Below are 16,498 nucleotides of genomic sequence, written 5' to 3'. Positions count from 1 at the left end.
GTCCTTAGCAAATTCTTGAACTCAGCGACGTCTGGCTTCATCAACAAGCAGACGATTGTGTAGGCCTATAAACAAATAAAAAACTTTTGGGTCAGTGTTGTAGTCAATAAATTAAATCAATGAATTACCCCAAAAGAACATCACTTTGAAAATCATGCGCCTGATTACAAAAACGACTGAATACCAATTCGCTAAAATCGTCAGTAGTGGTCACTCCGCCTATCATGCACGAGCAAAAAAATGTAATAACTGATACTTTATTTAGTCAATACATATGAGGACATCAGTGATACAATACATCTCTTTTCTATTCATTTGTACATGGAGACCAGCTAAAATGCGCAACTCTGTTGCCACTCAGCCGCCATTCCGATAAGTGACGGCATGTGTGTATACTTGACGGTTTTTATGATGCAGTGGTACCTATGAGTTACAAAATTGATTAGCATCAAACGATAAAAAATTAATAGCATGGAGCAATGATAAAATTTTCATTCTAAATACCTTTCATTCATCAGCACCACATATGTGTATGGTCGCATCCGCACGTCATCCCTTTCTCGAATATTAGACACATGCACAACTATACCAATGACATCTACAAACACAAACGATAGTTATTGATGGAATAGGAGCATGAACAATTAACTATGTATTTTTAAATATAGGCATATGAGGTATACCTGCAAAAAAATACTCAGCTTGAGCGTATACATCATCGAATTTCATAAAGGTACGAGGACACTGACAAATCCATAGCTCTCTCGGTGGTGCATTAGCCATACTTTGTGGGAATAGAACCACGAAGTAGTCAGCACATAAACGAAAGATGTAGCCCAAAGGACCAACATGAGTAGGCTAACTCTCATGAAGTCATAACATTCATGAAGCAAACGATCAAACCTCATGGTTTGGTCGCCGTACGCAACCGCTTCTATTTTGGTCCCTATAAGAATATTAGATCCAACAGATAGATAACAATGGTCTGTAGAAAAAAAAATTAGACATGGTCCAAAAAGATGAGCTCAAAATACACCTGCTCATCCTTCAAAATTACACGCAAATTTGTATCACCATGGTGATGTCGTACGTTGCCTTTCTAAAAAACTATGGCACCCACATCCCATATGGAAGATATGTGTTCCATTCCTACTTCATGGAATTCAACCCATCTACAATCCCGTCCGTGTCAATCAAAATGATAAAACACACGAGTAAATCTATGTTGACAGAAAATGATTGCCTCGATCATTTACAAGATAAATGTAATGTAGTTACCTGTAGATGTGTGTATCGGTGATTGCAGGCGGTGGGTCAGCGTACACCCTCTTTCTTTTGAGCGACCGACAGCCAGAACCCATATCGGCAACTGAGAAACCAAAACGATGAAAAATATACATGATGCATTAGTCGAACATAATATACTATTATTCTATGGAGATCGGCAAGCAATTAAAGATTTAAAGTTGTTCGCGTGCTCTGTGCCTCTGTCCTGTTATCTTGATGACATCATGTGAAGCCTCTGAAATAACTACAACACCTACATTGTTAATTTGTTAGCATACATGACCGCAAATTTTATATCCGTGCGTAGCCACGCGCCAACAAAATTTGAACTATCGGGGAGATACACGTCGTTCTGAATAAATATCAGGACACCCCAACAGCATTGCAGAAACCCTATCGGGGAGATTAAATGCATGGGAGGCTGGAACCCAAGTTTCACTCCCTCGTGTTAGCTGCTCTGGGAGGCTATAACTAATCACTTTTTCGGAACTATTTATAACATGGCTAAGCTTCCCCTGTTATTTTGAATTTCTGCATGTAAGTAGCTAATTTACATCCTTCTCGTGTCAGGTTACTCCTATAAAACTAGAATTGGTTATTTGGATGTTCTCTAAACGTGACACACATCAGTAGAAAATTAAATGCATCACAAGAAAAAAAAGTTGTTTCATTTTTCTGCTGCGTTCAGTAGATTACTGAACGTGCTGCTTTAAATAGCTTGCTGAACGTGCTGAACATTCAGTTACTAACTGGAATTGGTTATTTGGATGTTCTCTGAAAGAGCTGCTTTAAATAGCTTGCAGCTAGTATCATCCATAGCCGATTCAAGTGAGTTTGATAATATTTCTTTTTTCTGCTGCGTTCATTAGCTTGCTGCTAATTATTGTGTTCATTTTTTTTTTGGCATGCAAGTTCAGATTTGCATATATTGATGTACTCTAGCAGTATAGGACTGCATTAAAATTCAGAGTTTTATCTATGTTGTATGGTAACTGTCAAGGCTGCAGCCCTATAAGGATTCTGGGCAATGAACTAAATTTGCAAAAAATACTATGCTAGAAACCATGTTTGTTTATGTTCTGAACATTGCTTTCCTCAACTATTCTTACAGCAGTTACATTTTGACATTAAATTCTATATCATATTTAATGGTGCTGCTTGTTGATAGATACTGCATCGTATTATGTGTATACCTTGTTAAGTTTTAAGTTAATCTCTGTACTGATCCTTGTTTGCTCTTGCCGATTAAAAATATATGCATGTGTTTCAGCTCATATATGCGTAGCTATATAGCAGCAGTTCATTTCGGTTTGGCATAGCAGCAGTTCAGTTCGGTTTTGAGTATTTTTTTCACTCTTCCAATTAGCAAGTATTGAAAATAATCATTCTCCTTGTTGCCTTGCTTGTGCCGATGCGCAGGAAAGTAAATAAAGAGCAGAAAAAGGGGATGGTGGTGGTCACCTGGATACGTTCACCACTTGGATGAGCAGAAAGTATTTTTATGCAGTCCGCAGTCCTCCTCGAGGGCACAGCAAGATGGCGAAGGCGATGGCGGCAGGCGACGCGCTATGAAGAAGCACAGCCGGTGCACGAGGGAGGGCGCGAGGGCGGAGGCCGGTGCGAGCAAGGGCGAGCTCAGCTGGCGAGGGTGGGGGCTATGGCGAGGCCACATAATTTATAGCAGAGGATTGATAGCAGTCCCTCTCTTTTCTTTTGTCTTAATTATCTTTCCTTCTGTGTTAATTCTCTTTTCTTTTGCTCGTTGCCATGTATTTGGTGCATGTAAACATGCAATGTGTATATGGATAGCACAATAATTTTCTAATTCCTATTTTGCCGTGATTCCTCTATCACATGACAAGCAATATTCAATCAAGGAGAATGGCACGATCAATCAGTAATTAAGATTAACCTGTAATCAATGTTTAATAGCTGAGATTCAGCTTAGGTAGCACAATAAATCTGATGTTTTGAATTACATGCCAAGCGTTATAGCCAATCATAAGCAGTAGTCGCAAAAGTGACCATAGACAGAAGGGTAACTCATTTCAAGAGCCTTTTTAAGTAACTATTATACATTGAAGCCAATTTTATTGTTTTATATATCAGGAAAACAAAATATATAATCAAGTGTATTGTACAATCTATTTATTTGTAGCGGTGGCAATGTAGGTACCATTGGCAAACTGCAACTGTCATGACTGTACAATTCACCTACTGTGGAATGTCATAAATCTCCAAGTTTTGGAAGTCGAGTTGAAGAAAATGAACATGAAATTTTAGGAATCTTGAGTTGAAGAAATCAGATCACAAGGCTGCAAGGAAACAAAAAAATCACTTAGATTAACTTCCTATACCACTGTAAAGGTGGACTTAATTGATATTTTGAGCAACGACATGTAGACTGCAGGACAAAAACTACCAGGAAGATGATTGATGGGACCTTAAACCTCAAAGTAAGTGCGAAAAGAAAATAGCGTTTAATTAAAGAAAGAAATGTATGGGAGTCATATAGTATACATGGTGTCCAATTAAAGTGGTAGGTGTAAAATTACAATAAACTGAAATGCAAAACAACCTTTGATATGAAATTAGAATAAACCAAAATGCAAAATGTTAATTTCAAAACCAGCAGATATTCCATATGATAAATAGAGAAGGCGCATATAATCTAAAAATGTCACATTGAAATCTATGAACCATGGTAAGTGGGTCTGGAGTTGAGTTCACTATACGTGCTTATTTCATCTCTTTGTAATAAGTCTTATCCTAGTGTACAAAAAGCATTGGTGTGCTGAGCATAGAGCACGTGTGAATCACAAGTTCATAGAATGTAATTCATTCATCCAATGCACATATACCTATACCTACACATCAGAAGTTCAATGCGGAAGGCACTCAGAGTTGTGGTAGACAGACTGACATGTACAATAATAGGTGCTGGAAGCAGCCAGCTATAAAGCAACTGAATCTTGTAAGTTTTCTTATAGGAGCATCAAAAATACAAAAACAATAAAATGGAACTGCACCCAAAAAATAAAAATAGACCATGAATCTATTAAACTTCGTAAGATGCATCCAAGTAACCTATACCTAACTAAATGAGACATTTAGGTTCGATCTCAAAGCCAAGCTCACTGTCAGACAATTGATGTAAGCAATATGAGAAGTAGCTTAAATATCTGAGGCTACTAGAATGAATATGGCTAAAAATTTAATAACAAACAAAAAATAGGGAGTGCGATGGAAGTTCTAAAAACATAAACTCAGAACACTTGGGAAACCATGATATATTGATGCAGGCATACAGTCCTATGTTGCCTGATCACTGCAAGGAACTGATATATGTTGTACGATATGAATGAGAACAAAAGCTATATATGAACCTCACCTGCATATATAGTTTGTCACTGAAATGAGGTCTATTAAGCAACGGAACAGCTCTGGGTCATACTAAGGGAAAGACTATACGCACGTCACTCACGGTCATTAAGATTGGGAACGCCTGATGCCTTCATCTCAAGCTGCATCTTTTCCTATCTCCATGCGAAACTAAAACAATCAATATTTTTTTCCATCCCTGCCTGCATGCAAAAAAAGAGAGAGATATGTTAGGTACCTAGCCAAATTATGTGTCTTGTGCAAAGATGGTGAGTAGGACTCTAGCGAAGAAAACACTTTGTAGCTTGGTGTTGAGGATCTGTCAACCACAGCGGTTTATCAAGTACGGTATTTGTTAAACTAAACATCAGCTCAACCATTCAAGTGAACATGAGAACACGATCCTTTTCTTATTTCTTTTGAGCAAACCTATGATAGACAAATGTAAACTCATTAACTGAAAACAATAATAACCTATGATAGACAAATGTACACTCATTAACTGAATAAATAATCAGACAAAGGCATAATCAGTGCCAAAAAGCAAAGTTCATTTCATGAGAGCAGGAGCAAGTCTAGACAGACAACCACATACATCTAAATTAGTACGATGTCTGTTGGGTATACATACGTTTGTTAGTTTCTTGTGGAGCAATTTTTGCATAAATGTATAGCCATGAATCTGGCTAAAGCTTGAGAAGAGAGTGATTGCAGTACATAAACCGGATGACCAACCTTGATAAACGTTCCTTTGCCATTTGATGAGAGGGATTACTCACAGACCAGATTTTGCCCAATGTACCCCTATAGAATTTGATCTGACATCCATCAAGTAAATAAATACATGATTTTGCCCAATGACACGGATCAGCTCACCTCTCATATGACTACCTTTTCTTTGCATACTCTAATACATGATTAATTTGCTTAGAACAATCCAGAATAAATGCAGTATTAACCTCTAGATGGCATACATTCTGTGGTATCAGCTGGTATGCATTCTATGGAAGATGCAGCTTCTGAAGTCAATAAAGGCACGTAAAATTTAAGAAGCCAGTAAATGATAAGGAATCAGCTGCTACTAAAATTGTTAGTTTATTGAGGAATGTATATTGTGTACTCTGACAGATCTTATCTATCTTTTACCAAACTAAGTTTCTTCACATGATCCATGTCTGTTTCTCTGTAAAGCTGTGTAGAGCCGACGGCTTACCTTGTAGACGTGCAAGGCCCTGATGATGCTGATGGTGAATTGGTGATGAAAGTCTCGCTGCTGAGGGTTTCATCATCGCAAGAGAGGCCCCATCCCAATCCTGCCTAAATCGACAGGAAAATAGGTCCGATTAGCGATTCAGGTGGATAGCCTCAAGCCCACAACTACCATACTTGACTAATTAAAGTTGCAAGATTAATTTTATAAGTAATTAAAAGATGCATTTGCCATTTTACATTCACAAGCATAAGCTGTAGAAATGCACAGGATTACAATCTCTCTCTAGTATTCCAATCGAAGGAGCAGGCAGCTAGCTAGGTGTATTTCTCGGAGCTCCATATTTCTCTAATCTCTGGTACGTACTTCTCAGCTAGGTACTTACTTCCCTTCTCTACTCAATACACGCACAAATGCACATGATTCAAATCAGAAAAGACCAAGTCAATCTCATTAGTACCTTTGTTGCCAGGGATCTCCTGTGTCTCACGAAAAAGGGAGGAGCGACGCCGACGCGCGCGAGCCACTTGCCAGTTGCCAGTTGCCACCGGAACATGACTCGCCTTCCACTCCGCAGCTCCGCTATCCGGCGAGATCCAGCGCTGCCTCAACGCATTCCACGTCGACGAAGGGAGGGAAGCAGGGATGACGTACGGACGCGTAGGAGGCGGAGGGAGGGGGAAGCGGATGTGCTGCTGCCTACGGGGGCCGAAGTGGAGGCGGGGAGTGGCGGCCGCAGGTACGGTGTCGAGGGTCAGCTCCGCCTCCGGCGCGGGTGCGAGCCACGGTGCAGCAGTGGCCGCAGCCGTGGGCGTCGGGGTGGTGCGGGTGGCGGCGTGGACCTTCATGACGGGCACGGGCGTCGCAGAGTAGAGGGCGCGCGTGGAGGGAGGAGGCCTCGTCCCCGGCGGCGGCGGCGGCGTGGACCTGGAGGCGACGCTCGGCATCCATCCTAGCAGCGCGGTGGGCCGCGAAGATCTCGGAGGCGCGGGCGTTGGCGCGGTGGTCCTGGATCGGCGTGGGCGAGGCGCGCGTGGAGGAGCCGGCCTCATTACCGGTGTATCCCGTAGGGCGCGGGAGCCGGGCGGACGCGTGCGGCGGCGGCGCGGTGAGGGTGGACGGGATAGAGCGAGGGGTGCGGGATCGCACGGGATCGCAGAGCTAAAATAAATATCGTACTAAAAAAATATTCATACTTTATTTTTTTTTAGCTGTAGAAGAAATCCTGGCGGCAACCTGTGCAGCGGCGATCTCCGGCGCTATAGCCGGAGATTTAAAACTTTGAAAAATACTCGGTGTCCGTCCTTCTATCGCCTCTGGCTTCTCCTGGTGATCCGTGGCATCTAACGTCGGTATATGGACCAACGCTGCCAGAGTTCAAATCCGAGTTCCTTCAGGAACTACGCGACGTGGGCGCGGCGTGCGCAGGACCATGGCTCGTCTGCGGAGACTTCAACCTCATTCTGCAGCCGCAAGACAAGAATAATGGTCGCCTCCATCTACGTCACATGCGCCGGTTCAGGGACGTTCTGCAGGACCTGCAACTCTTGGAGCAATGAGAGACAGCATCGAACTCCTGAACGCATCGACAGGGCGTTTGCCACCGTTGACTGGTTGAACAACTTTCCGGGGCACCACCTCCGTTGCCTCTCCACGAATTGCTCCGACCACGCCCCCTTGTTCCTCGCGCTCAACACTGGTTCAGCGTCGAAACGCAGGTTTCGGTTCGAAGACATTTGGGTAAAGTTCGACTGATTTCTTGATGTCGTCGCAGAAGCTTGGGCAGGATCCTTGCAGCACGCTGATGCTTGTCGCTCCCTGGATTTCAAATTGCGGAACACAGCAAAGGCCTTAACAAGTTGGGCAGCCACGCACGTCGGAAACATTCGCCTAAAGTTGCATGCAGCGATGGCGGTCGTTGCTGAGTTAGACAAGGCGCAAGACTTCCGCGCCCTCTCGGACCATGAACTGCAGCTGAGGTCTGATCTCAAAGGAAAGGTGCTTGGGCTGGCGTCCTTGTCTCGCACCATTGCCCACCAACGTTCCAGAATCCGACACCTGGAAGAGGGAGACGCTAACACCAAGTATTTCCACCTACAAGCTTGCCATAGGGGGAGAAAAAATTACAGCCATGCCTTTGAGCTTAATGACCAGATCTTCTCCGAGCAGGAGGCAAAGGCGGACTGCATCTACAAATATGAAGGATCGTAACGGGCGACCAGAGGGGGGTGAATGGTCGCGGAAGCCAAAACTTTCTAACAAAAATTTCTAACCCTTCCCCTAAACACAAAACCTGAATAAATCACGTTTTTCAAATCTGGACAGAACTCTATGTACCTAGTAAACCTGATGTGGACGAAAATCCGTAACTCCGATCGACCTAAAAATTTGTCAGATTAAACTAGATGAAATTACGAAACTAACCCAACTGGAATCACGTCAATCGGACTTACGGATCTTGAGATAAAAATAAAACAAGCAGACTATGTCAGATGCTGACGAGAATTGTAAAGAACCAATCGAGATGCACAAGATCAATCATTATAGATGAAAGATTAAATTGAGTAATTGAACTTACAAAAGTGCATCTAGCCTCCGCCCGAACATCCTCCCTCTCTTAATCGGAGAGATCAACAAAAACCTCTCACTAGAATTCAAACCCTAGGCTAGACCGGAGAGAGGAAAACTGAACCGTGGAACCCCGGGGCATGAGTACTGTTCAAGGGTACTGTTCACGCGTGAATAGTAACTCGCCGGGAGTCCAAAACGTCCTCCAACTCTCAACCCTAGGTGCCACATATTTATATCTCCAAAGGGTGGCACGACCTATTTTCACATAACCCCTACGCTAAATAAATCCAACGTAGGGGCGTAAATTCCAATTACGTCCTCCATGGCAAATTCCGCGATGTCCGCGATCCCTCCATCTCCGCGATGTGATCCTCGCGATGTCGCCGCACGACCATCCGAAATCATATCGCGATCGCCAGAATTTCCATCTTCGGCCAACGCACGCCGCACGAGCGTCCCGGTACGATGCATGGCTTTGTGGCTCAACCAGCGAACCCCGGATTTTGTGGCGTAATCTAGAAACCTCCCTCGACGTCCTCCCACCGTGTAGCCAGGTACAGTAGACGTACACCACACGATCGCCTGTCCCTCGAACGCAAGCCTCGATCCGCCCTTCTCCGCCCCCACGGTTCTTCGGCACGGCATCCTATCCTCGTTCTTCACTCGTCGCCGCATGTACCTTGTCTCCACCTGTCACCTACAACCACAACCTGCTGAGAGACACGTCACACGCACACCGTGTTGTCAATCGCTCATCACCAAGGTGCTAGCTCACCGGCATCTCAATCTCCCCCTTGATGAGTGCATTGACAACACCACACCGCACAAATTTATTGGAACAAAAAAAAATAAAAAGAAAGAAAAAGAAACAATCTTGATCCCCAAAGACATGGGCTAGCAAAAAAACTAGGCTCGACACAATCAAGACAAAAAAAAATCACTCTCCCCAAAAGCAACCTCAGCAGCAAAACTCAACAATGTCAGCAACACTCCCCCTCAACCCCTCAAAACAAGCAAGCCAAGTCTCAGCAAAAACGAAATCAAACTCCCCCTGCAAAAATGAATTTGTGCGCTACTCACTCTCTCCCTTGTTGACAAAGCACTCCATCAAGATAAAATGCAAGGAACCAATTTAGAGAAAAGCATGTGAGAAAGCACAAGTCGAAGCTTCTGAGACATATACAAAATACTTATAAAAGCTAACCAGCAACACGAGCTACTCAGAGAAGGAGCAACACAATGCCATGACCAATAGAATTGTAGAACTGAAATCTCTTTGAAAAACCAATTAGCCAGGCAAAAACATGCATATTCCAAAATTAGTGCCAAGCTGAAGACAAAACATATAGCAAGCTGATACGATGGATACACAGCTTCAGTCAAAGTTCACTACAACGCCCACAAATGCATGCACTTGTCATATTTAATTCTGGCTTTTGTGAGCATGACAAGCAGGGATATGGGAAGCAAGAGTTGTGCCCAGCCAGTTTGTTTAATTTTGATTATGAGCGAGAATCAGCAGGGACATGGGAAAAATCAGAGTTGTGCCCATATTTAAATTCTCAGAAAAGCAAGCAGATCATGAGCGAAATAGCAGAGATATGGGAATTCAGAATTTTTTTTTCGCTCACAACCATACCATGCACTCCCAAGTTAAAACTTGCATTGTGAGTTACATTTGCAATGAAAACCCATTAAAAGAAGCTGACAACCGAACCATGAGCAAGACATATGTCAAGTATTCAACAAGTCACTAGATCCAGAAAGGCAAGCATAGCCCAACATAATTTTTTAAGTATATATCTGTGCTGTTTTCGAAATAAAAATTGGTCAAGCAAAACATTCAAACCTCTCCAAAAGCATCGATCGCAAACTAGCCAAAACAAGTATAAGGCATATGTAACTGAAGCAACTTACAATGATACTAGAATGGGTAACACACCCCGAACTCACCACGCAAACGTGCAAACGTGGTTTGATCGAGTGGTTTAGTCAGAATATCAGCAAGTTGCTGACTAGTATCAATGTATTTAAGCTTAATATCACCCTTCTCAGCATGATCCCTCAGAAAATGATGACGAACCTCAATGTGTTTCGTCTTACAGTGAAGCACAGGATTCTTTGCAACACTTATAGCGCTAGTACTGTCACACAAGAGAGGAACGCGAGAAAACGACAAACCAAAATCGCGAAGGGTAGCTATCATCCATAAAAGCTGAGAACAACAACTAGCAGCAGCAACATACTCAGCCTCTGTAGTAGATTGAGCAACATTAGATTGTTTTCTAGAGGACCAAGAAACAAGCGAAGAACCCAAAAATTGGCAAGTACCCGATGTAGACTTTCTATCCAAACGACACTCAGCAAAATCAGCATCCGAATAACCACACAAACTGAGAGTTGAAGCAGCAGAGTACCAAAGGCCAAATGCAGGAGTAAATCGAAGATACCTCATTATGCGCTTCACCGCCTGACGGTAAGAAGTCCTGGGGACGCCTGAAAACAGCACACATACACACAGCAAAGTGTATATCTGGCCTCGTAGCAGTCAAGTACAGCAGCGACCCAATCATGCTTCGATATTCCTTCTGATCCACGGGCTCTCCGTCCTCATCAGCATCCAAAGCAGCGCTAGTCGGCATGGGCGTAGAAATTGGCTTCGCATCATCCATCGCAAACTTCTTCAGGACATCCTTCGTGTACTTTCCTTGATGCACAAATGTACCTTCCGAAGTTTGTTTTATTTGTAAGTCAAGAAAGAAATTCAGCTCGCCCATCATAGACATCTCAAATTCTTTATTCATCACATCTGCAAACTTTTTCACAAGAGCATGAGAGGAACCACCGAAAATGATATCATCCACATAAATCTGAACTATTAAAGTGTCATTGCCTTGCCTGAGGAGAAAAAGAGTTTTATCAACTGAACCCATTTTGAACCCGTTTTTAAGCAGAAAAGTTTTCAATCTAGCATACCAAGCACGAGGTGCTTGCTTCAAACCATATAAAGCCTTTTGCAACTTAAAAACACGATCAGGAAAATTGGGATGTTCAAAACCAGGCGGTTGTTTAACATAAACTTCTTCTTCTATAAAACCATCCAGAAAAGCACTTTTCACGTCCATTTGATAAAGCTTATATCCACGTGAAGCAGCAAATGCAAGCAAAATACGAATGGCTTCTAAACGAGCAACAGGAGCAAAAGTTTCACCATAATCACTACCCTCTTTTTGAGAAAAGCCCTGAGCAACCAACCTAGCTTTATTTCTAACAACATGACCATCTTTCCCTTGTTTGTTCTTAAAGACCCATTTAGTTCCAATTGGTTTACAAGGAGGAGGAGGATCAACCAAAACCCAAACCTGATTCCGTGCAAAATTTTCTAACTCCTCATGCATGGCATTGACCCAGTTAGAATCAGATAAAGCATGTCCAACATCTCGGGGTTCAAAAGAGGCAACAAAGGCAGTATGCGCAAAGACACAATAATTTTTATTTTTCATACCTCTGTTCCTTGTCGTGCGTTCATCCAAATTACCTATTATGTTCTTGGCAGGATGACGATTCTGAATGTGTCGTGGTGCTATACGTTCTGAAATCGCCTCCCCCTCAACTGCAGCCGGTACATGATCAACAGTCGGTGAAGCTGCAGGCTCTACTGTAGATGTACGTGTCGGCGATGGTCCATCCTCCAAAGTGGTGGAGGGCGCCTGCTTAGGCTGGGCGCCAGGCTCCCCCTGCATCGTAGGCTGGGCATCATCGTCATCGTCATCGTCACATCCATCTTCCTCTTTCTCATCCTCAAAAATATCCTGCCCGATCTCGTCATCACCTGCACACTCAAAAGCAGAAGAAAAACAAGGCATTGTCTCGTCGAAGGTGACCTCACATGTCTCATTGATGCGGTTAGTATCAAGATTAAGCACACGGTACGCTCGCCCTTACAAGGCATACCCCAAAAACAACCCATCGAAAGAACGCGATTCAAATTTATCCAAATTTCCCTTTTTCAATATAAAACACTTGCAGCCAAAAACTCGAAGGTGGAAAACTTTGGGAGGTCGACCAAATCTCAACTCATAAGATGTTTTTCCCAGAAAAGCTCTCAGAAAAATGCGATTAGCAACATAGCAAGCGGTGTTGATAGCCTCAGCCCAAAAACGTCTAGGAGTTTTATGTTCATCAAGCATTGTCCTAGCCATCTCAACAAGCGTACGATTTTTACGCTCAACAACACCGTTCTGGGGAGGAACGTAAGGTGAGGAAAACTGATGATCTAAACCTTGTTCTGAACAAAAAGCTTTCATGCGAGAATTCTTGAATTCCGTACCGTTGTCACTGCGAATTGCTCTAACGGCATTATTTGACAACTCATTTTTCAGCTTCAGAACAAGATCATGAACATGTGAGAAAGCCTCATCCTTAGATTCCAAAAAGAACACCCATGAATATCGAGAAAAATCGTCCACAACGACGAGCACATACCACTTCCCACCAGCAGACCGAACACAGGCTGGACCAACAGTGTCCATATGTAACAGTTCACCCGGTCGTCTCGTCATCACCTGAGTCACAGGTGCATGAGAAGCAGCAACCATTTTTCCATGTTTGCAGGGAGCACAAATCAAATCCTTTTCAAACTTGAGTTTCGGTAAACCATCAATTAAATCCAATGAACTCAAACGACAAAGCAAATCAAAGCTCAAGTGGCCCAACCGACGATGCCACTTCCAAATCAGGGGGGAACCATGAGCAACTAAACAGCGAGTTTCACCAAAAGATTTAGAAAAATCAGCTTTAAAAATCCGTCTAAAAGGAGAAATCTTGCAAACAAGGTTACCAGCAGAATCAAGAACACGCGAATTTCCTTTCTTAAAACGAACCTCAAAATCATCCTCAAGAAGTTGCGAAACAGACAGCAAATTATAATGCAAATTCTTTACCAATGCGACGTCCTTTAACGTGTATTTATCTGTTACCTTGATGCAGCCATGCGCCATTACCTTACCTTGACTTTTATCCCCAAAAGTGATGTTTTCCTTTACGCTCGTGGGGGTGAGGCTGGAGAACCATTTATCATCTCTGGTCATGTGGCGTGAACAACCGGAGTCCATTATCCATATGTCCTCCTCGCCTCCAACCTGCAATCAACAACGAGAGCGAGGGTGAGCTAATGACTCAACACTGGGGTTAGGATAATGTAATGAAAACCAGTGCTGAGCCACTTGCTCAAAAGAAGCATTAGCAAAATCAAAGCTCTCAAAAAAATGATGAGAACCACGAGGGGGAAAACGTGGTCTGTCATCCCGATGTTGTGCAAGAGCACGAGTACGTGAGCGAAAACCAGAAGAGCGAACAAATGGCTCACGCCTCAAAATAGGACGATCATGAGTACCACGTACAGGGTACTGCTCACATCTAAAAACACGATGATCATGAGTACCACGTGTGGGGTACTGCTCACGTCGTTCAGCATGCATCCTCCGATAACAGAACTCATAAAGATGACCATCATGACTGCAAAAATCACAATGATAAAGCTTGCGTGCAGGAGCGAAAGAAGCCTCAGCATTAGAACTAGAAGCAACAAAAACAGGCTTAGCAAAATGATCACAAGAAGAACCATTTGGCTTAGTATTTTGTACACCCTTGAAGTGTTTTGGCTTAGGCGCCTAAACCTGCTTTTTAGGAGCAGATCTAGATGTCTCAACCAGCAACCCATCAGAGGTGACACCTGAACCCTTCCTAGGAGGTGGTCCAGTATATTTAGCCAAAGGTGGATTCTTCTCATCAACAGGCGGTCCACTTTTTTCACCAAAAACATGTTTCAAAGTCATAACCAGGACCAAAACGCTCACCCTGTTTAATTTGAGCAATAGCCATACCAATTTGAGGCTCACGAATAGAACACCAACCAAGAATAGTTCTCAAATGCTTATTTTCTTCTTCCAAATCAGCAAGTTTGGCCCTTAAATCATTATTTTCAACAACAAAATTAGGACAAGTTAGGCATGAAGGAAGAACCGGACAAGTGTGTTTTTCCAACTCAACAATATGTGATTTAGCAACATTTAATTCAGATCGTAAAGTTGGACAAATCAAACAATCCAGCAAATCAGGACAAGTGTGTTCTTCAAAATTTTTTACCCGACATAAAGCATTATCCAAGTCAACTTTCAGAAGCGGGCAAGAAACACAAGTACCAAGCAAATTCGACCGAGAACGAAGTTCATTTAGTTCAGCGTAAAGTTTATCTCGATCATCAACAATGGAAGAATACTTGGTTTGCAATTTAGAAAGCGAAATCATATGAATTGAGCATTCTTCACATTCATCAGGTTCAGCAAGATTAGATGCAGCATTTTTTAGAGTAGCTAGTTCAGCACAAGTTTTATCATAATCAGTTTTAAGTTTAGCCAACACTTTATTTTGCTTATGAACAATTTTAGTTAAATTAGCTATTCTTTGTTCTGCAGAAGTATCTACCTCATCATCAGAAGTTTCATCGTTGCTGTCGGTTGATGCATCACCCTCCAAGGCCATAGTACATATCCCACCATTGATGCCAACGTCAGTGATGAAGCAAAGTCCGTCTGTCTTCTTCTTGGGTGTCTCATCCTCGGAATCTGAATCGCTGGAGTCTGACGAGCCACCTGAAACATACTGTCCAAGAGAAGATAACAAAACATTTGCAGCCTTAGCGACTTGCTTGTCAGAGTATTTTTGTCCGCCTTTCTTCCATTGCTTATCCTTCTTCTTCTTCCTCTCCCTGAACTTCTCCTGGCACTTGGAGGAGTTATTGCCCTGCTCAAAAGATCTCTGCTTGTTTGGGCAATCAGCAGCAAAGTGTCCTCGCTCACCACAGTTGAAGCAGCCATCTGAACGTCTTCTATTACGCCTGTTGTCATACACACGCTTAAACTTGTTGGAGAGCAGTACAAGCTGATCATCATCTAGCACCTCCAACTCCTCATCTGCAACATGACATAAAGAAGACAAAGCAAAATTGGAAACATTTGGATTAGCATTAGTGTTAGTCTTATTTCCAGAAACCAAAGCCATTGGAACGTCAGAAGAAGAAGCAGCTGTGGGATTTTTCAATTTACGCTTAGAAACAATTTCAATCTCTTTTGATTTGAGCTTACTGTAAAGCTCATCAGTGGTGAGAGTCTCATAACCTACAGATTCAACGATCGCCTCAACTTTCATATCCCATTCATCATTAAGTGAATGTAATAATCTGAGAGCCCTAGCATGATCATCATAAGGCATATTGCTATTCATGGCCTTCATCTTATTAACAATCACTTGAAAACGTGCAAACATGTCATCAGTAGACTCACTAGGCAATTGGCAAAAAGCATCAAACTCATTTCGGTGAATCTCAAATTTTCGTTTTTTCACAGTGTTTGAGCCTTCATGATATTTTCTAAGTTTCTCCCAGATCTGATAAGCGAGATCTTCACTAGAAACCCGATCATATTCAGTTTTACAAATAGAAGCCTGTAAAATAGCAACAGCACGATGATTTGTTTCAAGAAGCCCGATCTCAGCGGCGTCAGTCGGTTCCTCAGCTGGAATCACATATGTGGCATTTTGTGTGATTTTCCATAGCTTCAGCGACTTGCCTTTGAGATAATTGGTCATACATGCCTTCTAGTAATCATAATTAGTCCCATCAAAAAACGGAGCGCGAACATCAAACTTTTCATTGGTTGCCATAGCTTTCAGCACCGATTAAGGTATAGAAAACCTAAACCGGCTCTGATACCAATTGAAGGATCGTAACGGGCGACCAGAGGGAGGGTGAATGGTTGCAGAAGCCAAAACTTTCTAACAAAAATTTCTAACCCTTCCCCTAAACACAAAACCTGAATAAATCACGTTTTTCAAATCTGGACAGAACTCTATGTACCTAGTAAACCTGATGTGGACGAAAATCCGTAACTCCGATCGACCTAAAAATTTGTCAGATTAAACTAGATGAAATTACGAAACTAACCCAACTGGAATCACGTCAATCGGACTTACGGATCTTGAGATAAAAAT

The 16,498-nt window shown here is 42.6% G+C and overlaps 2 protein-coding genes across 12 annotated transcripts; both read right to left on the bottom strand.

Moving 5' to 3' along the window:
- Positions 1-151: 151 nt before the first annotated feature.
- On the bottom strand, positions 152-7,016 carry LOC136501869 (uncharacterized). 11 transcript variants are annotated; one of them, XM_066497395.1, is made up of 10 exons: positions 6,339-7,016; positions 5,882-5,981; positions 5,404-5,472; positions 4,679-4,871; positions 3,464-3,602; positions 1,279-1,369; positions 904-946; positions 684-784; positions 505-598; positions 152-423 (listed from the first exon to the last, which is right to left on the bottom strand). In XM_066497395.1, exons 1-4 carry the CDS (start codon positions 6,928-6,930, stop codon positions 4,802-4,804), a joined length of 831 nt encoding a protein of 276 aa, XP_066353492.1. In that variant the 5' UTR covers positions 6,931-7,016; the 3' UTR covers positions 152-423; positions 505-598; positions 684-784; positions 904-946; positions 1,279-1,369; positions 3,464-3,602; positions 4,679-4,801. The 11 variants fall into 11 exon arrangements, 8 of the variants coding, with proteins under 8 accessions (XP_066353492.1, XP_066353491.1, XP_066353497.1 ...); XM_066497394.1 differs by having other exon boundaries at positions 684-946; XM_066497400.1 differs by having other exon boundaries at positions 4,679-5,985.
- Positions 7,017-10,734: 3,718 nt separating this feature from the next.
- LOC136500215 (uncharacterized) lies at positions 10,735-16,096 on the bottom strand. Its single transcript, XM_066495584.1, has 6 exons — positions 14,597-16,096; positions 13,333-13,590; positions 12,780-12,870; positions 11,988-12,281; positions 10,900-11,888; positions 10,735-10,794 (listed from the first exon to the last, which is right to left on the bottom strand). Exons 1-6 carry the CDS (start codon positions 16,094-16,096, stop codon positions 10,735-10,737), a joined length of 3,192 nt encoding a protein of 1,063 aa, XP_066351681.1.
- Between the last annotated feature and the right edge of the window lie 402 nt (positions 16,097-16,498).

This window comes from Miscanthus floridulus, chromosome 13, assembly GCF_019320115.1.
Source record: "Miscanthus floridulus cultivar M001 chromosome 13, ASM1932011v1, whole genome shotgun sequence".
NCBI classification, from domain to species: domain Eukaryota; kingdom Viridiplantae; phylum Streptophyta; class Magnoliopsida; order Poales; family Poaceae; genus Miscanthus; species Miscanthus floridulus.
This window is presented reverse-complemented; position numbering and strand designations above follow the sequence as displayed.

Excerpts from the sequence above, each read along its gene's own strand:
- LOC136501869 (XM_066497392.1), bottom strand. The coding sequence starts at position 6,930 with ATGAGGCCGGCTCCTCCACGCGCGCCTCGCCCACGCCGATCCAGGACC. Across the intron at positions 5,982-6,338 it reads GGAGATCCCTGGCAACAAAG|GATTGGGATGGGGCCTCTCT; the intron begins GTACTAATGAGA and ends CGATTTAGGCAG. Across the intron at positions 5,473-5,881 it reads GGGCCTTGCACGTCTACAAG|GGGTACATTGGGCAAAATCT; the intron begins GTAAGCCGTCGG and ends CAAATTCTATAG.
- LOC136500215 (XM_066495584.1), bottom strand. The coding sequence starts at position 16,096 with ATGACCAATTATCTCAAAGGCAAGTCGCTGAAGCTATGGAAAATCACA. Across the intron at positions 12,871-13,332 it reads TTCTTGAGGATGATTTTGAG|GATGAGGCTTTCTCACATGT; the intron begins GTTCGTTTTAAG and ends TTGGAATCTAAG. Across the intron at positions 12,282-12,779 it reads AGCAATTCGCAGTGACAACG|GTGATGACGAGATCGGGCAG; the intron begins GTACGGAATTCA and ends TTGAGTGTGCAG.